Here is a 27,218-nt window from a genome sequence, read left to right on the forward strand (position 1 = left end):
AAACTTGGGCTGAATACTTGCTCATTCTTGAAGAAACAGCAGATGCGATATGTTTTGTTCCAAAAACTAGCATGCAGTCTGGCCTCCGAGCACCTGTAGACGGGTCACTGGGATCTTTTAGAAGAGTTCTTTTCAGGTGGTGTTGAGAATTAGTTCGCAGGCTTTTCTTCAAAAACAGGAGAGGAGATGAGTTGACACAGTGGACTTCTCAGGGTCTTTTAGAGAGGTGCTGGAAAGCTGAGCTGGGTTGTGGTCTCTCCTTCCTTGGGAACTCTCTTCTGTCCTTGGAAGTTCTCTCCTTCTTCTGCAGCCTTTTTAAAGAGATGGAACAGGCTGGGCTTAGCTGGAGTTCTGTCCTTCAGTTTTATTTTTTAAAACTCCAACCCCTTTTAAACAGCTCATTCCCAACTCTAAACAATTCAAAAGTGAAGCTGGAAACAGAAAGTCCACCTTCTGACCTGTCACTTCTCTGCACACATCTTCCTCAGGTACCAGGGTTTCTGTTCTATTTTTAAGTTGAGTCATGTGATAACCAGTAAATGTTGTTGTCAAACAAGTCCTTTCAGTGACCTGTTGATGACCCTCTTGAAAAAAAATGTTCAGCATTTCTTCAGTTGGACTATGAATCCTCAATAAACAGAAAAAACAGAGGCACTTTCATAACAGGTATAGGGAAACATTAGAGACATTAAATAAGTACTTTGTATATATCTTCACAGAAGAAGACTCAAAACGTATTTTGAAAGTAATGAGGAACCAAGGATCTAATGAGATTCAGGAACTTAAAAAGATCAGTATTAGTAAAGAAACAGTACTAGAGAAATCCATGGGCTAAAAGCCAACAAATTTCCTAGACCTGATGGCCTACATCCTAGGTTCTAAAAGAGATGGCTCCAGAGAGAGTGGACGCATTGGTTTTGATCTTTCAGAATTCTGAAACAGTCCCCTTGGATTGGAAGATAGCTAACCTAACTCCGCTATTCAAGTTAGCCTGACATCAGTAGTCAGGGAAAATGCTGGAAGCTATTGTTAGGGACGTGATAACAGGGCACTTAGAAAATATGATTGGGCAAAATTAACATGTTTAATGAAAGGGAAACCATGTTTGAGTTTTTTCAGGATGTAGGTAGCAGGGTAGATCTAGTATATTTAGAGGCATTCAGTAAGGTGCCACACGAAAGGTTGTTGCACAAGATAAGGGCTCCTGGAGTTGGGGGTAATATATTACCGTAGACATAGTGTATTTGGATTTTCAAAAAATATTCAATAAGGTGCCACACAGAGATTATGACACAAAACTAGGGCTCAAGAGATTGGGGAAACTATATTAGCATGGATTGAGGATTGGTTCATGGATAGAGAACAGATTAGGAATAAACAGGATATTTTTGGGTTGGAAGGCTATAATTAGTGGGGTACCGCAAGGATTAGTGCTTGGTCTGCAGCTATTTACAATTATGTCAATGACTTAGATGAGAGAAGCAAGTGTAATGTATCCAAGTTTGCTGACAGTACAAGGTTAGGAAGGAAAGGAAGTTGTGAGGAGGACGTAATGATGCTGCAAAGGGATAAACAAGTTAAGTGAGTGGGCAAGAACATGGCAAATGAAATATAATGCGGAGCAGTGTGAAGTTATCTCCTTTGGTGGGAAAAACAGAAAAGCAGAATACTTTTTAAATGACAAGAGACTGGGAAATGTTGGTATTCAGAGGCACCTGGATATCCTTGTACACAAATTACAAAAAGGTACATGCAGGTACAGCAAGCAATTAGGAAAGCAAATGGAATGTTAGTCTTTATTACAAAGGGATTGAAGTATAAATGTGAAAAGTCATACCATAACTATATAAGGCCTTAGTGAGACGACACCTGGAGTACTTTGTACAGTTTTGGTCTCCTTATGAAAAGAAGGATATACTTGCCTTAAAGGATTACAGCAAATGTTCACTAGACTAATTCCTGGTATGACACAGTTGTCCTATGAGGTGAGATTGATTGGACTCGGCCTATATTCACTAGATGTTAGAAGGATGAAGGGGTCTCATTAAAACATATAGAATTCTTAAGGGGCTTGACAGGGTAGAAGCTGGGAGGATGTTTCACCTGGCTGGGGAGTCCAGAACAAAAGAAACACAGTCTCAGAATGAGGTGTCAACCATTTAGGACTGAGGTGAGGAGAGATTTCTTCACAAAAAGAGTTTTGAATCTTTTGGATTCTCTACCCCAAAGAGCTGTGGATGTATATTCAAGACAGACATGAATATTTTTTTGATACTGAGAGAATCAAGGTGTAAAAAGGTGTAAAAATACCCGTAAAATGTCATAGTTGAACATGTAACATGCAGTTGGCAACATACTGCACATTCACATATCACTCAATCTCAGATTTCCAATGAATTATGCCTCAGTGATTTTCAAGCAAAGAATTAAAATAAGTGGTCTGGATTCTAAGCCCACCGCCAATCTCAGCAGTGAGCTTAAAAAATGGCAATCTCCTGTGCGGCGGCCCATTTAAATGGCTGGGAAAGCCCGCCACCGCACCCCCCCCCAACCATGTGGAGGGGGCAGGCTGTCAGTCGCTGGCAATGGCATCAGTTGCCAGCCCTACCGGCACATTTAAATTTTTAAAGAAGTAACCCCCCCACACAACCAAAAAAATTAAATAAATAAATTTATAACTCCCCTTTCCCACCCCAAAACACTTACCTTTTACATCTGACCCTCCCCCTTCCCGCAAAACTGCGCAAAGTTTAAAGATCAACCCTTCCCACCATCCTCTACACCCATTACATTTATTTGATCCCATCCACCTGCCCACCTCCCGTACTGAAAATCTTACCCCCTCCCCCCTCCCCACCAGCATTTCCCCGGACAGGGATTTGAAGGCACGGGAGTGCCAGCCACAGCGCCAAAGATCGCGGTGGGTCCTCAAGATCGCAGATAAGTCTATTTAAATGTATTCATTTTATTGATTTGAATATTTTAATTGAGGTCCTATCGGCCAGTGGAAAGTGGCCAACGTGGAGCCTCGCCGTTGTCGGGAAGATTGGGCTGGGCCATCACGGGATCAAGGACCCCGCCACGGAACCTGACACCTGGGGGAGAACAAGATCCAGCCCAATGTCTTAGTAAAGGCTATTAGATCAAACCCATCTATATCTATTTGTTCTATTAATTCATCCATTTTTTTGTGAATGCTTCATGTATTCAGATATAGTGCCTTTAGCTTTAACTTTTTTCTATCTTTTCCTGATATTAACCTAGTCACTAATGTCTTATTTTCTTTATGAAGCGTTCTGTCCCTTTCTGCTGCACTCTGTTTATTTTTACCCAAATCATCACTCTACTTTGCATCTTTGACATTTTTCTTACTGCTTTTAAAGTTATACTTTCTTGAACCCTACTCTTCACCCCCCACCCCTGCTCATTTGTTTAAAGCCCTGTCTTCCTCTTTAGTTAATCGATTTGCCACGACATTTGTTCCAGCCCGGTTTAAGTGTAAGTAATGTGGATGATATTGATGAGTGCTTTGTTACTTTTTAATTATTCATTGACAAACCCCGTGGAATGGATCTGGATTATGAGCAAAAGCAAAATATTGCGAATGCATCAGAAATAAAAATAGCAATGCTGGAAATACTCAGCAGGTCAGGAAGTATCTGTGGAGTAGGAACAGAGTTAATGGCCTGAATTTTAGCCTGGAGGTGAGCTGTTGTGAGGTTGGGAAGTCCAGAGGAATGGTTTCCTGAACATACTGCAGAATAAGTACAGGATTGTTTTAAATTTATTTCTGTGGGATTCCCTTCCACTGACAGTCTGGAAGCTTTTCAAGTGGGAAGCCTGCTTCACAAGGCTGAAGCATATGAGAGCAGATAGGTGTACTGGGGGAAGGAGAGAGAGCACGGGTGGATTGTGGGTTGGGGTCCCTATCGCGGAGATGGGATCGAATGGTTCTTGGGGGAAGTAGATGGTTGTCATCAGGCATCAATGATGGTTGGGGGTGGTCCGATGGTGGTGGGGGTGTGCGTTTACTGGGCCTGGAGGAAGCACTTCTACTCACCCTGGCTCACAAGCAATGCGATAATGCACTTACCTCACGGATTCAGCTTTTCTTGCCTCCTTTTAAGGTGCCGAGTTCCTTAAAGCCTGGGAAACCCAACCAACTGTGCTTTAAAATAGAATGAATGTTAAAATAATCTACACAACCTCATCAGAATGTTTAAATAACTAACCTGCTTCCCGCGAGAGGATTGCTTACTTGACCTGCCTTCATTAAAATCTGAGTGGATGGGTTTGAGACGGGTTCAGTTTCTGTCTTAGACATTTTGCATTTGAACCTCTAATCCAACCCCAACCGACCCCATTTTTGGGAGTTAAGATTCAGCGCACTGTTTAGATTTGTGTGTGTGTATACCATACAGTAGATAAGCTTTTTTGTATATCTGTTTTGGGAAACAGAACAGAACATCATAAAGAGAATAAAAGCAAAATACTGCGGATGCTGGAAATCTGAAATAAAAACAAGAAATGCTGGAACCACTCAGCAGGTCTGGCAGCATCTGTGGAAAGAGAAGCAGAGTTAACGTTTCGGGTCAGTGACCCTTCTTCGGAACTCAGTTCCGAAGAAGGGTCACTGACCCGAAACGTTAACTCTGCTTCTCTTATCATAAAGAGAATGCTTGCTTATGTTGTTTATAAACAAAATGCCAGTGATCATGACCTGGAATAGACTCCTTTCTGTCAAAGGATGAGCTAGGTGGGTGTAATGGCCTCCCTCTGCTACTCTTGGCTTCATTAAAAAGTTGGCTTCTTATGTCCTGTCTGGCGAAGTACTGAACTGGATATGCAAGTTTCTCAGAGGATGCAAACACTGGATTATGATAAATTAATGTTTGTTGTCTATCACAATAGCTATATTAAAGTCCTTCAGGGATTGGCGCCTTTCTGTTTCTTGTCTTCTCTTACATGTCTTTCAAAATGACATTTCTCTGTACTAATGGCAACACCCTATGAAAAGTATTTAACTCCCTGTCTAAAAGATGAACAGCAATTGGATCACTGCAAAACGATATGGACTAAAGTGGATGGCGTTCAGATAAAGTGGAAGTTATCTTAAACACTGGTTGGTCAGTTTTTTTTTCACAAGATTGGCCACACAGTCTTGTTAATATACCTCTGGTACATGAGCTAAATAACAGAACAGCCCTGCTCCCAATTACATTGTTAACTCTTGGGTGCCTTTTTAATATTAGCATATCCACTTTAATTGATTATAAATAAGATAAAGTGTTTTAGAACTGTAGAGTTTCTGAAATATAGTTGCCACTTTCCTCCTGAAACAACTGTTCTAATGAACGGTTCATACTGGAAACATCAAGGACTCTTGCCTTCTCAGTGGATGCTGCCTGACCTGCTGAATGTCTGTCACATTTCAGGTTTCCAGCAGCTGCAATATTTTGCTTTTTGTCGAAATTGGTAAACCTTTGCTTGCAGACACACATGGCAATAAAGTATATAGTGTTTAAAAGCATCTTAACATCACCTCCATTACCTCATGTGGCTGCAGGACATTCTTCTGGGGGAGGATGAACAGCCGGAGATTGTGGTCGACATTGGTACCAATGACATAGGTTGGAAGAGGGATGAGGTCCTGAAAGCAGATTTTAGAGAGTGAGGAAGGAAATTAAAAAGTAGGACCTTCAGAACAGTAATCTCAGGATTACTCCCAGTGTCACATGCTAGTGCGCATAGGAATAGGAGGATTGATCGATTGAACACGTGGCTGGAGAATTGGTGTAGGAGGGAGGACATCAGATTTCTGAGGCATTGGGACCAGTTCTGTACAAGATGGACGGGCTACATCTTAACAGACCGGAACTAACATCCTCGCAGGGAGATTTGCTAGTGCTGTTGCAGAGGGTTTAAACTAGATTGTTGGGGGGATGGGAACCTGAGGGGTAGCTCAAATTGGAAAGAAGTAAAGCTGGTAACAGGAGGTAGGAAAGTAGCAAGTGACATTAGAAGGCAGGCAAAACAAAGGCAAGCATCAACTGGGCTTAGAATGCAGAATGTCAAGGAGACAAGGTTAAGGGCATACTACCTGAATGTAAGCAGCATTCGCAACAAGGCAGATGAATTAAAGGCCCAAATAGAGGTAAATGGGTATGATCTAATTGCCATAACGGAAACATGGCTACAGGGTAACCAAGACTGGTAATTGAATATTCAAGGATATTTGACATTTAGGAAGGACAGGCAAAAAGGAAAAGGATGTGGTGTTGTGCTGATAACAAGGGATGGCATCAGTACATCAGTAAGGGAGGATCTCAGATTGGAAGAACACAATATGGAATCTGTTTGGGTGGAGTTAAGAAACAGCATGGGGCAGCAAACATTGGTAGGAGCTATTTATAGGCCACCACAGTAGTGGTACTGTGGGGCATGGCATTCATCAGGAGATTAGAGAAGCATGTAGCATGGGTAGTACAGTAATCATGGGTGAGTTCAATCTGCATATAGACTGGGTAAACCTAATGAACACTAATGCTGTAGAGGACGAGTTTCAGAGTGTGTTAGGGATGGATTTCGAGAGCAGTATATTGAAGAACCAACTAGAGAACAGGCTATTTTAGATTTAGTTTTATGAGGAAGGGCTAAATAATAACCTTGTTGTAATAGAACCTTTAGTGATGAGTGACCATAATATGATAGAACTTTACATTATGTTTGAAAGTGAGGTAGTTCAATCTGAAGCCAGGGTGTTAAATTTGAACAAAGGAAATTATTAAAGTATGAGGGGCAAATTGGCTGAGGTGGATTGGAAAAATGCATTAGAAGTTATGACAGTACATAGGCAATGCATAGTCTTTAAAGGAATATTACATAGTTCACAGCAACTATACATTCCTTCAAGGCATAAAAACCCCAAAAGTGATGGCGGTCAACCGTGGATAACAAAGGAAATTAAGGATTGTATAACATTAAAAGAAAAGGCCTATAAAATTGCCAGAAATAGTAGCAAACCTGAGGATTGGGAGGATTTTAGAATACAGCAAAGGAGGACAAAGAAACTGATAAAGAAAGGGAGAATAGAATATGAATGTAAGCGAGCAAAAAATATAAAAATGGACTGTAAAAGCTTCTATAGTTACGTAAAAAGGAAACATTTGGCTAGGACAAATATGAGTCCATTACAGGCAGAGTCAGGAGAATTTATAATGGGGAATAGAGAAATGGCAGAGAAGCTGAATGATTACTTTGTGTCTGTCTTCACTGAGGAAGATACAAGAAATCTCCCAGAATTAGAGATCCAAGGGATTTGGGGGAATGAGGAATTGAAGGAAATTAGTATTAGTAAGAAGGTTGTATTGGAGAAATTAATGGGGCTGAAGATTGATAAGGCACCAGGACCTGATATTCAGCACCCCAAAGTGTTGAAAGAGGTAGCTGTGGAGATAGTGGAGGCGTTGGTGATCATCTTCCAAAATTTTATAGATTCTGGAGCGGTTCCTGCAGATTGGAAGGTTGCAAATGTCACCCCATTATTTAAGAAGGGAGGAAGAGAGAAAACAGGGAATTACAGACCTGTTAGCCTTACATCAATTGTTGGGAAAATGCTAGAATCTATTGTAAAGGATGTGGTAAGTGGACATTTGGATAATAATGATCTGATTGGGCATAGTCAACATGGACTTATGAATGGGAAATCATGTTTGACGAACCTGTTGGAGTTTTCTGACGGTGTTACAAACAGAATTGATAAAGGGGAGTTGGTGGACGTGGTAAAGGGGAGTTGGTGGACGTGGTATGCTTGGATTTTCAAAAGGCCTTTGATAAAGTCCCCCACAAGAGCTTGGTTAGTAAAATTAAAGCACATGGGATAGGAGGTAATATACTGGCATGGATTAAGGATTGGTTAACAGGCAGAAAACAGAGAGTAGGAATATATGGGTCATTCTTGCGTTGGCAGGCTGTGACTAGTGGGGTACCACAGGAATCAGTGCTTGCGCCCCAGCTGTTCACAATATATATCAATGATTTGGATGTGGGGACCAATTGTAGTATTTCAAAGGTCGTGGGTGACACAAAACTAGATGGGAATGTGTGTTGTGAGGAAGATGCAAAGCTACTTCAAGGGGAATTGGACAGACTTAGTGAATGGGCAGAATGTGGCAGATGGAATATAATGTAGATAAATGTGAGGTTATCCACTTTGGTAGGAGGGATAGATGTGCGGAGCATTTCTTAAATGGTGAGGCGATTAGAACGTGTTGATGTACAAAGAGACCTCGGTGTCTTTGTCAATAAGTCACTAAAAGCTAACATACAGATGCAGCAAGCAATTAAGAAGGCTAATGGTATGTTAGCCTTTATTGCAAGAGGATCTGAGTACAGGAATAGTGAAATTTTGCTTCAATTGTATAGAACCTTGGTTAGACTGCACCTGGAGTACTGTGTGCAGTTTTGTTCCCCTAACCTTAGGCAGGATATTATTGCCATAGAGGGAGTGCAACGAAGGTTTACCAGACTTGTTCCCGGGATAGCGGGACTGTCCTATGAAGAGAGATTGGGGAACCTGGGCCTGTATTCTCTAGAGTTTCGAAGAATGAGTGGTGATCTCATTGAAAGCTACAAAATACTTAAAGGGGTTGACAGGGTAGATGCAGGTAAGATGTTTCCCCTGGTTGGGGTGTCTAGAACCAGGGGACACAATTTCAAAATAAGCGGGAAGCCACAGGACGGAGATGAGGAGAAATGTCTTTACTCAGAGGGTTGTGAATCTTTGGAATTCTCTACCCCAGAGGGCTGTGGAAGCTCAGTCATTGAGTATGTTTAAAGCAGAGATTGATAGATTTCTAAATAAAAATGACATAAAGGGATATGAGGATAGTGTGGGAAAAAGGCATTGAAGTGGATGATCAGCCATGATCATATTGAATGGTGGGCAGGCTCGATGGGCTGAATGACCTACTACTCCTGGTGGTTTTTGACAATGAAATTGAAATAAATTTCCAGTTAAAACATAAGAGGTGTGTAATTTTCCTGTGTAGCACTGCCTCTGGTGGTACTCTGTAATGTGCCCTGCACTAATAGCTGCTTCCTGCAAGGCTCATGCTGCATTATTGAGGAGAAGGGCAGGCGCAGGGATGTCCTCTGCCCTCTGGATGTGCTAGAAGGCCTTGAATTGACTCTACTCTGACATTACACAGACCAACTGGCTGATTTGACACCAGGATCCCAAACTTGAACCACGCAGGTCCAAAAACAAATTTCTGGATCACTCTGCGAAGACCAGGTATTCTGCTGCAAGGTGGGCTCTACACTAGCGTTATTTAAAGGGCCAGGCACCCAACTTGAAGGTGCTGTGCTGTTGTTCTCTCTTCCTCCTTGAGCTGCTGTGCCTGATCAGGCAGCAGTTCCTGGATGTCTGAAAGCAAGAAATAAGATGGGGAAGGTTGGGATGGGGAAGGGGGCTGGGGTCGAAAAAATGAGGTCCATGGTCACCATCAGCAGCTTGCTCATCATGCCGGATAACAGGATGATGTGCTGGGAGTTGAGAAGGAGCATAAGGTAGGAAGATGCCATCATCCTCAATGTTCTAAGCGATACTCGATGTCATGGGATCCGTTTCAGTCAACCCCATGATGCTGAGAGCCATCTCCTTCATGGGGTTCAGGAGATGCATGTGTCCTTGTCCCCTGCAGGTTCTGCTCTGCACCTTTCTATTGTGGGCCACCTTGTTCTGCAAGAGAGGGGCAGAATGTCAGTGGCTGTATTGCATTGTGTTGGGTGATGCGCATGCCATAGGTGAATAGCCGGAGGTATGTGTAGGCAGCGAGAGGTAGGAGCGAGACTGGCAGCATTGGTAGGTGTGCGAGGATGAGATAAAGTATCTGAATGTTAGGTGTGAATCCTGAGTGCCAGGGAATGCTGCTGGATGAGTGATGTGTGGTGCATTGAGCAGGGTGAGAGGTTGGTGGTGTTGTGGTAGGAGTTGTCAAGATGCATTCACTGACCTCGACCATGAAGTCATTATACCTCTTGTGGCATTGCTGTCAGGTCGGGTGCAGACTCCAGGAGTTGACTTTCCTAGCCACCTGTTCCCAATCACTTCTGATAGTGGACCTTCCTGAACCCCCGTCACGGATCTATGGCATCTCTCCTCCTGCCTACCTGCACCACTAATAACTCCAATGCTGCATCTGGCACCCTCTCTCTGCCCTGGTGTTCACCTTTCCACCATTTAAGTTGCAGCAATTTTCCTCAGTGCCGCTTTCCATTAGAAGGGGCCACGTGGTCTGTAAACAATGTTAATGGGCTCCCCTGCTGAGTGCAGAGGCAGCCGGCACTATTAAGAAGACAACAGCGTGGGATCTACTCGGCCACATGCTACAATCTTTCAGATGAAGCAGGTGCACCAAATATGCACACAGCCCACCTCAATCTGAATGGACACGGGCATGTCACAACTCACGACCTCCGCAACTGAAAATCGAGACAACCCAATGTTTTTTTATGTACCAAAGATAACCAAATTTATCACATCACATTGTATTACTTGCAACATGAAGCCTTTTGCCTTTTATTTTGAAGAGTTTATTAAAATGTAAGATATATGGCTGCTATAATTAGTTTCAACTATATCCTCCTATGCAGTGTTAGTGAATTAACATCTCAGCATTCTACATTGAATTAGTGTACACTTTGAATGTTACCCTTGAGCTTGTAGAACAGGTTATTGACTGTTAATAGATCTCCTACGGGGTTGCTCGCAATGCATCAAAAGATGCATAGCCTTTTATAATGTGTTCCCACTAAAGAGCAACAACTGCCATCTAACCCAGTAACAGTAGATTCTTGCTCTTCTACCCAGTAATATGATTTCTCCCTCTCTGGTGACTGAATTTTGAATGGAGTTGCTTAAGCTCAAATTTGCCTGCTCTATTTTGTCGAAAGGACATTTTGTTGAGATGCTGCTTTGTTTCTTCACAGGGCCATGTGGTTGTATAGCGTTAACTTTTCATGATGCCTCCAGCCATGACTGAATCTTTGGATATTTGGGCAGTAGACTCCCAGATCCCAGCAGATAACTGGATCACTGCAGACTTCTTACTACCCACAGGGATGTACATACAGTTGGATGTGCCTCGGGAAGCCACTATCAAACATATCAAATCGGTAAGTAAGCTTGTCATTTTGTGTTGCGTTTTTTAAACTCTTGCTTTCTAGTAGAAGTGGTAAAGGTAAATGTTCAGATTCATTCCCTAGACCTCCCCCTCTTGTGTTCTTTCCCTCCATGTCTCTTCTTCCCCATGCAAACTTAACTGACCATTATTTTAAAATATTAGGATGTGATGGTATTTTTGTTGTCTGTACAGGTGTAGTATAAATAGATTGACTGGCAATGGTCTCAAGTTGGATAATCAGCATGGTATATAAAGAAACTCTCCCTCCTTGATTGAAAATTATGTCTTTTGAAATGACTGGGTGGATTTTTGCACCTCATTGTTCCTGATTGCCAATTCTGATATCTATCCTAGTGTTAATATGAGTTTTATTTGTGTATCGATGTGTGACAGGTAGTTGGAAAAGATGAACGTTACTATAATGATTGTAAATTATTGCAGATTCCACCAGAGGTTGGGATATGGTAAACTATATCAAAGGTTAACTTCTTAGGCCTTTCTAGGTTAAATATGCTTTTTTTTTAAAAAGAGAATGTTACTCATGGTAACAATCAAATCCATTACATGAGGATCACCATAATTGTTCTTGAAGTGCTGTGTTTCAGTCATGGGTTTTGCTTCATATTTGCCATGAAACCTAAACCCCTTATACATCGAACTTTGAGATTAAAGTTTGATGTGGTGGTTTTGGATTTACTGAAGGAGGGCGCACGATATTTATCTCGTGTGTACATACGGTTCTGCAGAAAATGTGACCATTTGGAAAAAAATTCTTTGACTTTTTTTTAAAGACTCAACCATTGGTAGCCGTGCCTTCAGCTGCCTAGGCCCTAAGCTCTGGAATAAAGGCCTGCTCGGGTCTGGAAATGAGATCCGACCCGAGCCCAACAGAACCCCAGCCGAGCCCGACCCAGCCCGAGTCCTTCCATTTTTTCCCGTGCCCTGACTCGACCTGACCTGACCATCAGTTAACCTACCTTCCGTTTTTCACTTTGTTCCTTACCTGCACAAGCTTAAAATAACTATAACAAAACCACCTTTAAAGTCCAAAAAGTAAATTAAAATTAGAGTCACTTACCTGAGGTGGTGATAGAGCATATCCAATCTGCTCCGACCCGAGCCCGAATGCCGGACCCGGAAGTGCGACCCGACCTGACCCGAACCCGACACATGTCGTTGGGTCCCGTCGGGTTCGGGTCAGGTAGCAGGCCTTTACTCTGGAATTCCCTCCCAAAACTCCTCCATCTTTCTTCCTCTCTTTCCTCCTTTAGGGCCCTCCTTAAAACCTACCTCTTTGGCCAAGCTTTTGGTCATTGGCCCTAAAACCACTTTATGTGGCTGAGTGCAATATTTTATTTGATAAGGCTCCTGTGAAGTGCCTTGGGACATTTTACTACATGAAAGGTGCTATATAAATACAAGTTGTTAGTTATAAAACTGAAAATCAACATAGAAATGGATTTCTGAATCAGAGACCTTTTTTTAAAACCCCAGTAATTTCTGGAAAGACCTAGCACCTGTTAGAGAAAAGATAAATTATCAATCCAGGATGTAGATCCTCCATCGGAATCCAAGGTCAGAGCTGGATTCTATTTCCAGAAATTTCTGTTGGTATTTTCCAGTTTACAATCAGATTTGAGTTTTAAAAAGTAGATGATTTAAATTTAGTAGTAGAGATGACCCACAAATGGCGGAGATGATGACTATGGTAAAGCTGTGAGCCTCCTTGCTAGCTTCCTCCACAATAACTTCACAAGGTGAACTCCAGCAGTAAACTGTATGGTGAACCCATACTCATGTAAGTCACTTAAGGTTGCAGCTTATATATCATTAAAATAAATGTTGAATATTCTCCATTTTAACTAAAAATGATCATCAATGATTTGAATAATCCATACACATGTAATGCTGTAAATAGAATTTACATTTTTCTAATTTTCCTCTTCTACTGAAGCGTTACTTCATGTTGGAGTAGGGTCCCACAGGTACCTGCTGTCCTCCCTCAACCTCCTCCATGTGTTATCTGTACAGGCTATTCAACTATGGAGGACATCACATCAAGCCCAATTCTGACTCCTCTTGACAAGCATATTCCCAGCTAGGCCACTGAGTACCAACCGAGAACAATGGAGATTTATGCACAGTCAACCTATGACTAAGGTCCCACAAGCAGCTATGAGATAATGACCACATGATCTCTATTTTAGCAATATTTGTTGAAGGATAACCATTGACCAGGACATCAGGAGAACTCCCTTCTTCAAAAGGTGCCATGGAATCTTTTTAACATTCAGTTCAAGACAGGGCCTCAGTTTAACATCTCATCTGAAAGATGGCATCGCAACAGTGCGGTACTTCCTCACTGAAGTGTCAGCCTAGATTATGTGCTCAGGTTTGTGGAGTGGGGTTTGAACCCACAACCATCTGACTCAGAGGCAATAGCGCTATCACTGGGCCATGGCTGATAAAAGTTATCCTACTTAATGGTTTGAGTCTGGACTTTTTCTATTTGACCAAAGAGACAGAATTTCAGTGATGAGCATTTTACCGAATTCGTTTTAATTTGGATCCTCTATTTTGGCGAACTTAGCCTGCACTCTAGGTAATCTTTCTGTTGTATTGCAGCTCCTATGGCGACAGGCACAGACATACCCACTGTACAGTGTCCTTGGCGAACAGGACTCCTATATGTTTCAATGTGTAAACCAATCAGCTGTGCATGAAGAGCTGGAGGATGAATCTCGCCGCCTTTGTGATGTCAGACCTTTCCTTCCTGTTCTAAAGCTTGTAGCCAGGAACTGCAATAGATCTGAAAAACTACTGGATTCAAAAATTGGTGTTCTTATTGGGAAAGGTAGGGCATTTCTTTATTCTGTCTGAAATGTCTTTTGTCCTGCTGGTCTACATACCAACAGTGTGATGTGATGTGATCATCCAACTGAGCCAAAATGAAGGCTGATTTTGATTTAAGGTAACTAGTGGAGTGCCAGGGATTACCACTGGGGCCTCAACTATTTACGATCTATATTAATGACTAAGATGAAGGGACCGACTGTATTGTAGCCAAAGTTGCTGACGATACGAAGATAGGTAGAAAAGCAAGTTGTGAGGAGGATGCAAAGAGTCTGTAAAGGGATATAGATAGGTTAAGTGAGTGGGCAAAAATTTGACAGATGGAATATAATGTGGGAAATTATAAGGTTGTCCACTTTGGCGGGAAGAATAGAAAAGCAGAATATTATTTAAATGGAGAGAGACTGTAGAATGCTACAATAAAGAGGGACCTGGGTGTCCTTGTACATGAATCACAGAAGTTAGCATGCAGGTATAGCGAGTAATTCGGAAGGCAAATGGAATGTTAGCCTTTATTGCAAGGGGGTTGGAGTATAAAAGTAAGGAAGTCTTGCTACAACTATACAGGGCATTGGTGAGACAGCACCTAGAGTATTGTGTACAGTTCTGGTCACCTTATTCAAGAAAGGACATATTTGCATTAGAAACAGCCCAGAGGACATTCACTAGGCTGATTCCTGGGATGAGGGGTTTGTCTTATGAGGAAAGGTTGAGCAGGTTGGGCCTATACTCATTAGAGTTTAGAAGATTGAGCAGTGATCTTATTGAAAGATGGGTGGGTTTCCTCCGGGTGCTCCGGTTTCCTCCCACATGCCAAAGACTTGCAGGTTGATAGGTAAATTGGCCATTATAAAGTTGCCCTAGTATAGGTAGGTGGTAGGGAAATATAGGGACAGGTGGGGATGTGGTAGGAATATGGAATCAGTGTAGGATTAGTATAAATGGGTGGTTGATGGTCGGCACAGACTCGGTGGGCCGAAGGGCCTGTTTCAGTGCTGTATCTCTAAATAAAAAAATAAAAATAAAGAAACATATAAGATTCTGAGTAGGCTTGACACAGTAGATGCTGAGAGGATGTTTCCCCCCGTGGGGTAATCTAGAACTGGGGGACACAATTTCAAATTAAGGGAAGTCCCATTTAAGACGGAGATGAGGAGGAATTTTTTCTCTCAGAAAATCATTGGTGTTTGAAATTCTCTTCCCCAGTGAGCAGTGGAGGCAGGGTCATTGAATACATTCAAGGCTGAGTTAGATTTTTGATTGACAAGGGAGTCAATGGTTATGGGCAGCTGGCTGGAAAGTGGACTTAAGGCCACAATCAGATCAGCCATGGTTTACTGAATGGCGGAGCAGACTCGAGAGGTTGAATGGCCACTCCTGCTCCTATTTCTTATGCTTTTACCCTGCCAGTTTATTTGACTGAACTTATCTACTATACACATTTTAGTAGTTATACTGAACTGTAAGCTGGTACAAGTTAAATAATTCTCTGCAGTAATTACATATATTGATATGTCCTATCATCTTTCCAAGCTAACAATGAAATTCCCTTCTAATTTGGGCCAATCACTGTCTTAAGCTTCTATATTCCTTTAATCTCTCCAAAGGCGAACTGAATAAACACTAGGTAAGGTGTTGTTTGGTTTGGTTTAGTTTGTAACTACTTTATTCCCCAATATGGTAAAAGTTAGCATAATCAATTCAATGTCTGTTCACAAACATGAGTTTTCCATTCCAATTTGAAGGTGGGTGGGAAGTGGCTTTAAGTATATACAAGCATGAATGTTCCAAGAGCAGTCCCGAGAGTCCACCCTTGCAGCCTACTACTGTCTGCCTGCCTGACTGACTGACTGATTTCATGGCCAGAACTTTGCGGGGGGCGTAAAACAGGTGATATCAGATTCGCCTCCATTATATACCCAACCTGATTTTATTTTTTCCATTGAATTCAATTGAATACAAGAGTTGGCAAGTGCTATCATCATATGGTACACTCAATGATGCAAACACACATTAAACAGCAGTTTCAGTCACCATTAATTTCAATTATTCTGCCCCTATTTTTAACTTAGAATTGATCAGACCGGAATAATGATTCCAACCTGGGAAGGGAAGAATTTGTATTTCTACAGCACTTTATTGTGTTTTCAGGATGTCCGATGAATTACTTTTGAAGTACTGCTGTGATGTAACATAATGGGGCAGACAATTTGTGCACAGTAAGGTAGTGGTGCTTTTCATCTACCACCTTCTGACTCCAGAGAGTGTGCATATACATACCCCATGCACAGCATGCATGCACACCAACAGCACCCACCACCCCATACTACCACCCAGGTGACATATTTATATGAAGAGATTCTGTGATTTAACACTTACCTACAAGGTTTGGCTCCAATAGACAATGTTCATTATTAGTCTGTGTTTCTTCCTCTGCCATCTGCATATACAAAATCATCCAGTTGCAATACTAGGCTCTCGGTTCCCACATTCTTCAGCAAGATTTCAATGTACTGTGTGAATGCTGCCATGGAAGGAACAGCAGAAAGCCTGAAAAGTTTCTGGGTCTTACAGACTACAAATAACAATGAAGATGTGTTGTTTTCCAGGGAAATGTTGGGTATGGAATAGCTGGTACTTCCTTTTTTTGTGCTGCTGCTGCTGTTCTCTCAAGACTAGTGTCTATTTAGCCTCTTAATAGTATGGATTCCTGAATCGGAGAATAGACCACTGAATATCTGAGACATGAGTTTTAAACATTAAACTGATTGCATAATAGTTTTTGTTGGAATCTAGGTCTCCATGAGTTTGATGCACTAATGGACCCTGAGGTGAAAGAATTCCGCAGCAAGATGCGTAAGATCAACGAGGAGAATATGTTGAAACTTCAGGGTCTTTCCTGGATGGACTGGTTGCAGCATAATTTTCCTCCAGAAATTGAATCTACTGGCATTAATAATGCTGAAGACAAGCTACACAAAGACAATTTCCTCGTAGCCATTCGGTTTGAGTCCTGTCAGGTATGTTGCATAGAGTTTATGAGTGAAGTATTTAATACCCATAGACACATAGCTCTGTTTATAATAGTGATGTAAAAAGCACAGCAGTAAAAAAACTTGATTTCATTTTCAGTGAGGTCATGAATTCCTAGCCTTACACTGTTCATTGCTGAACATTGAATGAAATGTGATTTATACTTGGGGCAACATCGCTAAAATACACACTTAGCCCTACATTATGGAAGCACAATCTTTCTTTGCACTCTGTGTTGAGTGTACTGTTTCCTTTTATTACATTACACATTTTTCACCAAATGGTGCCTCTAATTTTGATTCCAGAGTGTATTCATTTAGCAGCCTTGCACATGCACAGATGTCTCTTGTTTGTACCAGTGCTCAGGAATCTACTGTACAATGTAAAGAGGACAAATAGCACAACCGGAGCCAAGATGAAACAGAATCACTTCTATATGAAAAGGCTATTCTGTACAATGTAATTGTAACAAAAAACTCTTGGGAGGAGAAATTTGAGTAGCGCTGATTTCTGCCACCGTCCGCACAATTGCAATGTGTGCCCAAAGACGTTGGACTAAGCTCAATAGAAATTTTTGTAAAGTATTTTTCATTTAGGTCACTTGATTTAAGCTGTTCGTGGGAGTTGATATAGAATTGTTAAACTTCCTTTTAACCAGGGTCAATTGACCAATAATGATCAATTTGATTTTATGAAGTTTAGGTAGTGCTAAATAGAATAGCGATACTGGGAGACTTCAGCTTGCTCCCTTCCCTAGATATGGCCATTGCCCAGATATCTCAGCACAGCATTTTGCTTGTATCTGGTACTTTAGACACCATTAATACCACGATAAAACATTCCTGCTCCATTAGAAAGATAATAACAGTTTGTATAGAAGTTTTTTTAATAAAACATTTCATTCCTGCAATCTAGTTTGTTCCAAAGTATTTTTCATTCACTCCTGACACCAGTTGTAAGTTCTTCAGTAGATTTGTTTTCTTTGGCAGGGAGTGAGTCAAAATCAACATATCTGCTGGAGAACTGGCAAGTGCTGTTACTTACTGAAAACATTTTTTCACGGAGTATCAATCTGACATTCTTCCAGATTTGGGAACTGTAGGAAGAAAAACATTATTTTACTCTAATGGAGGAAAATCGGGTTCCTATGTACACAGCAAAATCTAATTTCACATAAGCAAAGGCCATTGGCTATTTCCCTCCCTTTTTTCCCCCTTCCCAATATTTTTGTCTCAGATACTTGCTCCCTGTTCACTTCCTTTTCCTGGACCTGGTATTGCTCACTTCCAAATTATTTTATCTTTTCTTCTTTAAATAATGCTGGAACTGACATTGCTTGACTTTTTTTTAACTATATTTTGAAAATCAATAGGTACTAATTTAATTTTCTGCTCATTGACTTTTCGTCTCTCACTGTGGCAAGTTTATTTCTATTCAAGCAAAATGGCAGCCCTTGTTTTTGCTGATGTTCTGCATATTTTTCTGCCAGAATTTAAAGCCTACCATCATCAATGGGAAGGGGAGGGGTTGATATAACAAAGACAAAAGAGGGAAGAAAGATAAACTTAGCAATTACAGGCTAGTCAGTTTAATGTCAATGGCGGAGAAGCTTTTAGAAACAATAATCCATGAGAAAATTAACAGCGACTTGGACAAGTATGAACTAATAAAGGAGAGCTAGCACGGATATATTAAGGGCACTCACTTGTCTCCCCATCTCTACTTCTACTATCCTCTTTGCTTCCCTGCTTTGGTTCAATCTGGTTCAATTCTGCTTAATCTGAAAAGTGCCCCTATTCTTGACTCCCCATGCAAAATGTCACAGGAGATCAACCAGTAACTGATATAAATATCAAATTTTAATAATCCAGTTCTGGCATATGTGGTAAATATATGTGGTAAATAATCCAATGAAATGATTCGTATTACCATGGTAGTGCATGATTATGCTGACTAACTTGATTGAGTTTTTTTGATCAGGTAACAGAGGGTGGAATAGGGCAGTGCAGTTGATGTTGTCATATGGACTTTCAAAATGCATTTAATAAAGTGCCACAGGTTAGGCTTGTTAATAAAATTGAAGCCCATGGGATAAAAAGGGGCAGTAGAAACATGGGTATGAAATTGGCTAAGGGATAGAAAACAGTTATGGATGGCTGTTCCTCGACTGGAGGGAGATATACAGTGGAGTTTGCCAAGGTTCAGCACTAAGACCACTTCTGTTTTTGCTATATATTAATGACTGGGACTTGGGAGTTCCGTGCACAATTTCAAAATTTGCAGATGACACAAAACTTGGAAGTATAGTAACCATTGAGGGAGTTAATAATGGACGTCAAGAGGACATAGACAGGCTGAGGAATGGGTGGACACATGATAGATGAAATTCAACGCTGAAAATTGTAAGGTAACACATTTTGGTTCGAAGAATATGGAAAGACAACACAAGCTAAAAATGGTGCAATTTTAATGGGATAGCAAGAAGGGAGAGACCTGGGGGTGTTCGTGCACAAATCTATCAAGGTGGCAGGACAAGTTAACAAAGCAGTTAGTCAAGCATGGGAAATCCTGGGCTTTATAAAAAGAGGCAGAGAGTACAAAAACCAATATGTTATGCTAAACCTATATAAAATATAAGTTCGCCCCCATGTGGAATATTGTAACAAATTCTGGGCACCACACTTTAAGAAAAGTGTGAAGGCTTTGGAGAGCACAGAAGAGATTTACTAGAGTGGCTCAGGGATGAGGGATTACAGTCTTGCGGTAGACTGGAGAAGCTGAGGTTGTTCTATTTAGAGCAGAGAGGGCAAGAGGAGATTTGATAGAGGTACCTGAAATCATGAAATGTTTGGATAGAGTAAATAAAGAGAAACTGTTTCCAATAGTTGGAAGGTCAATAATGCAAGGGCACAGATTTAAGGTGATTGGCAAAAGAAGCAGTGGTAGCATAAGGAGAAACCTTTTCCCTTACCATTATTGCTTTCTGAGCTGCAGTCCCACAGGTACAACCCAGCTTCCTGTCCTTTGCTCGTGAATGTTATTCATATGATCACGGTGGACATCGTAGCTGAGAGCATCGCTCTGCTCATCCGCTGTCCATATGATTGCAACCCCAGCAATGTCAAAAAGTTAATAAAAAGGGGGAAAAAAAGAATATGCAAGTAAGCTAGCCAGAAATATAAAAACAGATTGTAAGAGCTTTTATAAGTGTATAAAAAGGAAGAGAGAAGCTAAAGTAAACGTTGATCCCTTAGAAGCAGAGACAGAAGAAATTATTATGGGGAATGAGGAAATGGCAGAGGCATTGAACAAATATTTTGTGGCTGTCTTCACTGTAGAAGACATAAGTTTCATACCCGAAATTGACGGTAACCAGGGGGCTAAAAAGAATGAGGAAATTAAGGAAATTAATATCAGTAGAGAAAAAGTATTGGAGAAACTTAAGGGACTAAAATCTGACAAATCCCGAGACCTGATGGCCTACACAGAAATAGCTGCAGAGATAGTGGATGCACTAGCTATGATTTTCCAAAATTCCTTAGACTTGGGAACGGACCCATCAGATTGGAAGTTGGCAAAGGTTGCACTGTTTTTCAAGAAAGGAGGAAAAAGAAAAGAGTGAATTACAGGCCAGTTAGCCTAACATCAGTCATTGGGAAAATTCTGGAAATTATTATTAAGGAAGTCTAATAGGTTAGTATTTGATATAGTCTCCCATTTCCAGAATTAGTTACAATGATACTGTAAAGTGCGACTGCATTCTTACAAATCTCATTCTTCACTGTGTACTGACTATCACTGTATACCTGCAGGTTTGAATAACAAGTCAAATTCTTGGCTCCAACAGACTGACCTACTTTTGCTCAGTTTCTTTTCAATGAACAAGATATGAAAGTCGAGCAAATTTTTTTCACCAGTGTTCCCTCAGCATTTCTCCTCTTTAACCGTAACTACTGACTGAGCTGCAATCCCACAGGTACAACCCGGCCTTCAGTGCTTTGTTCAGGTGAATGTTATTCATGTGAACATGTTGGACATTGTAGCCGAGAGCATCACTCTCCTCATCCGCTGTCCACACCTTTGCAACTCCAGCAATGTGGCTGGATCGTAATCAGGAACAGGAACCCTGCCTCCATCTGAATGCCGAGGTCAATTCTTAGGCCGCTATTGCTATGATATCAAAACTATGTTGAAAATGAGTCTGTATGTGTGTATGTGAAGTGGTGGTGGGATGGGGGTGATTAGAGCAAATAAAATACCAATATAAAAGGAACGCTTGTACAGTGGGATCAAGGTAATGGAATGGGATAGGCAGAAGGAGATCTTATCTATTCTACAGTCATGGTCACAGCCCTTTTGGTATTTCAAGCACTTATGATTTTCAGGTATAAACCACTACTTGAGGCCAATAAAAGCCACAAGTCTTAAATTTTCAAGACCCATCTTTCAATAAAGAGAAAACATAATATGACACTCTCTTCTTTTAGGACATCTTCAATTTCCAGGTATCGCCCGACTTGAACCCTCTTAACTTAAATGAGCTTGCCATTCGGAAACAGCTGACCAACCACGGAAAGGAGAATGAGGAGTTCAATCCCAGAGATTTTGTGCTACGTGTGAGTGGAAAGCAGGAATACCTGTTTGGCGAGCAGCCACTGATTCAATTCCGGGTATGTTTGCAGAATTTGCACCAAGTTCAGCAGGGAATTTTGTAAAATCAAAAGTAATTTATTTGTGTCCTTTTTCTGTACTTAACATGTAAATGTCACTTTGTGGAGGTGGACAAAGGAACAAAATAAGGAAGTAGAGAGCAAAACCTTCAATATTTAAACAAAAATGGAGCTTAATTTTTGTATAATATGCATATCAATTTTGGATAATATGTGCATTAACCATGAAGAAACTCCACCAACCTTTATTTATGTGAAGGGAATTTTGGGTCCTAGGACTTTTTAAAAATATCTTGTTATCACCTCTGGTTGCCTAATTTGCACATAATTTATGCAAACAACACTTTGCCATAGTAATTTGTCTCATTCATTAGAAAAATACTTCTTTTTCTCATTACAGCTTTCTTTATGCCATTTCCAAATGAATGTTGCTTGCACTGAAAGATTGTAAATGACTTGATTGAAACCCAGCTTTCCTTTCTGCTTAAGAATAATGCTAATGAAATAGACAGTAGCTCCAGAAAGTGCTTGTTATGTGCTGAAAGAATGAAGTAATCTTGTTGAATGTTTGTTGAACATGTGTCTCTATCCCAGTGTAATGAAGATGTTCACCCCGATAATTGTTATCATTTGTTTTCATTCCATTAATAACATTGATCTCTATCTTTATTCATTTTTTTGTGATTTGATCAACCAGCTACATTGAAACGAATGACTGACTGACTGAGTGACTTGTACCATGGCCTCATTTGCCAGCCATTTATTAAATTTGCACTCTATAGCCTGTTTTATGTTTTTGGGAGAGAATTTCGACATCAGGACTTTTTCTCAAAAAACAGACAATTGGCTCCATTAGTTTGAGCAGTAACTAACTGAGACATACCGACCAGAATGATCCCTGCGAAGTTGGTCAATAGCAAAATTAGGGGCACTACAATTTGCTTCAGTACCCCAGGTTAGGGGAAAATTGGACAGATTTGCCAGTTCTGGTTGCTATACACACATGTGGACATCAAGTGGGGACAAGATCAGGCTTGAATAGGTGGTTGAATAGTCTACAGGCATTTCTTATCAGTGCTTACTTATGAATAATGGCTACTTGGGCATGTTACAAGAGGGCAACTGGTGACCGTGGAACCATATCCCAACACAGTGAGCACCTTCAAAATTGGGGAAGGGAGTTCATAAATCTAAAGATGTATTTTTTAAAAAATCCTTTCTTATACATTTTTATTTGAACAGTGGGAATTACTTCTGAGAATCTTGTGCCACCAATATAAGGATAATTTCATGCAAAGTTACTGTCTGAAATTTAAATTCCTTACATGATTGACATGATTAAATCCTCTCAGTGCTCAACGAAGATATTGAAAGTGCAAAACAAAAGATTTTGAGCAGATTCTAGAAATCTGAAACAAAAGTAATAAATGCTGGAAGCACACAGCAGGTCAGTCAGCATCTGTGAGGAGAATAGATAAGATCATGAATGATGATCATGAAGATCATGAATGAACTATGAATAGGTAACATCATGCTTTGGGTGCACACTTCAAAGCTGAACACATCTCTCCTCACCACAGATGCTGACTGACCTGTATGTTTCCAGCATTTGCTGCTTTATTTAAATTAAAAGTACTTGAAAACTTCTTCCAGAAATAGAACAACACCTCCCCCTCCTACGATGTGAGTTATTTGACAGTTATGAATGTTTGATGCTTTAACAGGGTACTGATATGAGAGTCTGGAGTCTGAATTATGTTCTGATGAAGCTGTTTTAGACTTCCAGGGCCCAATTTTAACTCTGTGTAAGTGGGTGGGTTTTGAATTAATTAAAATCTCACTCCTGATGTGTTATTTATGTTGCAATCTGATGCTGTAATCTAGTTCAGGACTTGGCATAGGATCACATCCTCACAAGTGTGGCCTACTCCTGAGGTGCATCTGATGTCAATTCAGAACTGATGGTTTAGGGTATAATAAGGACCATGCTGTATTGAATCCAGTTTCTATTAATTAGTAAGGTAGTATCTTACGGTAGCATAGACCGCTACAGGGCAGAACAGGCCATTTGGCCCAAGACTAACTAAACTAAACTGTACTAATGCTTTTCTCCACAGGCGTCAACTAGTCTAATCCTATTTGCTCTCCATAGCCTTTTCAATCAGCTATCTAATTCCCTTTTAAAAGAGTTTAGGGATTCTATTTGCACAATAGCAGAGAATTCCACAATCTAACCTTCCTGTGTATAAAGAGATTAATTCTACCATCCCATTTCAATTATTTATGATGATCTTAAATTTGAATTCCCTCATTACTATCCCATCAACTTGTGAAAGCAATCTATCATTATTCAGCTATTTTATAACTTACTAATCTTGAATCATTTTATCAGGTTACCTTTTTTAACCTTCTCTGCTCCAGTGGAGAAAAAAACACGAGGTCCTCAAACCTTTCTTCATATCTCTAACCCCTTATCCCTGATAACATCCAAGTGAATTTGCGCTATATGTTTTCCATTGCTTTTTTATCCCTTTCTGGTGGGTTGCCCAAGCCCTACACAATACGTTAACTGGCGCATGACTAAGTACTTGTACTAGTTCAACATAGCTCTTTGTTAATTTCACCCAGTCTATTATGTCCCTTACCCTAGCACTGGAGAGACATTACACCATTCAATATTTAAAGTTGTACTCACAGAACCTACTATGTACTCCTCTCACTGTTGAATCTTCCACCACTGCATTTCTATATATGACTGTTTCAGCCGTGCCAGCAGCTACTTTTCTTTCCACGGTGCCATGGAATTGCTGATGACTGTCCTGTTCTACCCTTTGAAGCACCTTGGGACATTTTATTATATTACAGGCACTATGTAATATAAGTTGGTATTGTTGCTGTTAAGTTAGATGAGTGCTGTTGACTTCAGACATACCGTATTCCTGCAGTTGTTGGCTTACAGTATAAAGCAAAGGAATTCTGGACACTTGCAAACCCATATTTTTGTAGGTCCCATGAGCTCCTGCTGGGTGTTCATTTAAATGTAAAAATGCAGAGTCAAACGTTTTCCATTTTTCTACTTGGGGGTAATGGCCCCCCTGCTTCCAGCGGAGCTTGACTGGAGTAACTGCACTATTCACAATGTGGACGCTGCAGTACACAGACATCGAGGGTTTCCGTTTGTGTACAGCTCTCCTGGCAACATAATAATATCCTCAGCAATTAAGCCATTGAACCATAATTACTGGAATATGTGGCCTTATAAAATTAGTTGTGAGGGAATCCCACTGAGGTTGGGACTAAATTGACTAGTATCTAAAAGCGCAAATCATTTAACATAGCTGATTCTGATCAGCACTTACAATAGGCTCTGCCTGTCAGAAGGTATCAGGTGCAAAAATGTACAGGTATGTAATAGTAGCACGAGTGCAGCAGAAATCTGCTCTAAAAATCATTTGCTCAAAAGCCATAGCTTCCACCCTGCCTTCTATAATTAAGCTTGTGTGTAGTATCATAGTGGGTATGTAAAAGTGTGTTGAGTGTAATAAAACATCCCAAGGTGCTTCAAGAACAATAAAACAAATATGACATTGAGTCACATAAGGAGATATTAGGTCAGATGACCAAAAGCTTGGTCAAAGAGGTAGGTTTTACAGAGTGTCTTAGAGAAGGAAAGTGAGGTAGTGAGGCAGTGAGGTGTAGGGAGAGAATTCCATAGATTGGGGTCTAGGCAGCTGAAGGTACGGCCACCAATGTGGAGGGATGTTCAAGAGCCCAGAATTAGATGAGCACAGATATCTTGGAGGGTTTTGGAGCCGAGCGAGATTACTCAGATAGGGAGGGGCGAAGTCATGGAGGGATTTGAAAACAAGTTTGAGAATTTTAAAATCAAGATGTTTTTTTACCAGGACCCAATGTAGGTTAGCAAGCATGGGGATGATAGGTGAAAGGGACTTCAGAGTTGAGAGGGGCAGCAGAGTTTTGGATGACCTCAAGTTTACGGAGGGCAGAATGTGGGAGACCAACCAGGTGTGCATTGGAATAGTCAAGTCTCGAGGGAACAAAGGCACGAATGAGAGTTTCAGGAGCAGATGAGCTGAGGCGGGGTGAAGCCAGGCAACGTTATGAGGAAATAGACAGTCTTAGGGATGGCATGAATATGTGGTCGGAAGCTCATCTTGGGGTCAAATATGATACCAGTTTTTAAAGGACCTCTTTAGTCTCAGAATCTTGCCAAAGAGAGGGATGGAGTCAGTGGCTAGGCAACGGAGTTTGGAGCAGGGACTGAAAACAATGGCTTCAGTCTTTCCAGTATTTAATTGCAGGAAATTTCTGCTCATCCAGTAGTGAACGTCAGATAAGAAGTCTGATAATTTAGCAACAGTGGAGGAACCAAGAGAGTTGGTAGCGAGGTAGAGTTGGGCGTTGCTGGTGTACATGTGAAAGGATCTGTGGAACATATGTCACATCATTTTCTGCATTTTGATGTATTGTACATTTGCCTATTACTTGCTCCAGTTGCTTTAACCTACTCATTTCATTGTTAATCCATCAATGTTATAATGCACTGAGCTTCACAGTGAACAAGTGTCCTCTAAATTTCAATTTGCAAATTGTGCATTTTATTTACACTTCTGAATCCTGCAGCTTATTTTTATCACTGCATTGTCTGCACATCCTGTACTTTGAGTCTGTGCTTCTGAATGTGGGAAGGAAGATGCTGTTGTGTATTATGTGTCCCTGTAGATAAGAAGGAGGTATTTAATCCCCGATTTCTATACTTTTCAGTACATAAGGAAATGCGTGTTAAAAGGAATTAACCCTCAGCTGACTCTAGTGGAATGCCGCACCATTAAGGAGATGTGTGATCGCGAAATGTCAGATATCAGTATTGCTTTGCATCGGAAAATCTCCACTGCTCCTCTTCCTTTGCCACCCAAAAAACGGACCATTTCTGTAAGTAATTGAGGCAGCAGCACAAGCTTTTGTACATAGCATTTAAAATAATGTGATCTTAATTTGTGTAAGTCAAATGTACAATGGTAAGATTTTAAGTCGTCTATCACAGGTCTGTGTTGTGTTAGCTGATCTCTGCCAGAATAGTAGCAGTGATATTACTGTCATGCAGGCCCCCACCTGCCAAGGATGAGGCGTTATTAATTTTGTCACATGGACATTAAATTTCAAAATGTTGCTGGGAAGAAGAGAAGGCCTGTGACAAGGGGTTGCCAGGCCCCTGGCTGGAAAGACAATTTTGCATATTAACAGACTGCTTGGAGCTAAGGATCTATCCCCTGCTCCAATACAATCCACAAACAGATGTGGTCAGACCAGCTAGTCACATGACTAACTGGCTGTCGCAGAGTTTGAACTGAGAGTTTTAAATTGGAGAGACAGTGTTTGAACTGGCAGAAAGCTCTTTGCTCCTGGACTGAAGAAGACCTCCTGCCTGTCTGCCTGCTCCCAACTGTTTCTCATG

The 27,218-nt window shown here is 40.9% G+C and overlaps 1 protein-coding gene across 4 annotated transcripts in view; it reads left to right on the top strand.

Annotated features, from left to right (window-relative positions):
• The window catches only part of pik3cb (phosphatidylinositol-4,5-bisphosphate 3-kinase, catalytic subunit beta), a 219,792-nt gene that overhangs the window by 97,894 nt on the left and 94,680 nt on the right, over positions 1-27,218 (top strand). For all 4 annotated transcript variants that reach the window (XM_068042109.1, XM_068042108.1, XM_068042112.1 and 1 more), the window contains 5 exons: positions 10,993-11,178; positions 13,812-14,040; positions 16,836-17,059; positions 21,560-21,742; positions 26,528-26,695. In XM_068042109.1, the coding sequence (XP_067898210.1) occupies positions 11,023-11,178; positions 13,812-14,040; positions 16,836-17,059; positions 21,560-21,742; positions 26,528-26,695 (960 nt within the window). In that variant the 5' untranslated portion in view covers positions 10,993-11,022. The remainder of the gene's footprint in view (positions 1-10,992; positions 11,179-13,811; positions 14,041-16,835; positions 17,060-21,559; positions 21,743-26,527; positions 26,696-27,218) is intronic.

Source organism: Heterodontus francisci, chromosome 11 (genome assembly GCF_036365525.1).
Source record: "Heterodontus francisci isolate sHetFra1 chromosome 11, sHetFra1.hap1, whole genome shotgun sequence".
NCBI lineage: Eukaryota > Metazoa > Chordata > Chondrichthyes > Heterodontiformes > Heterodontidae > Heterodontus > Heterodontus francisci.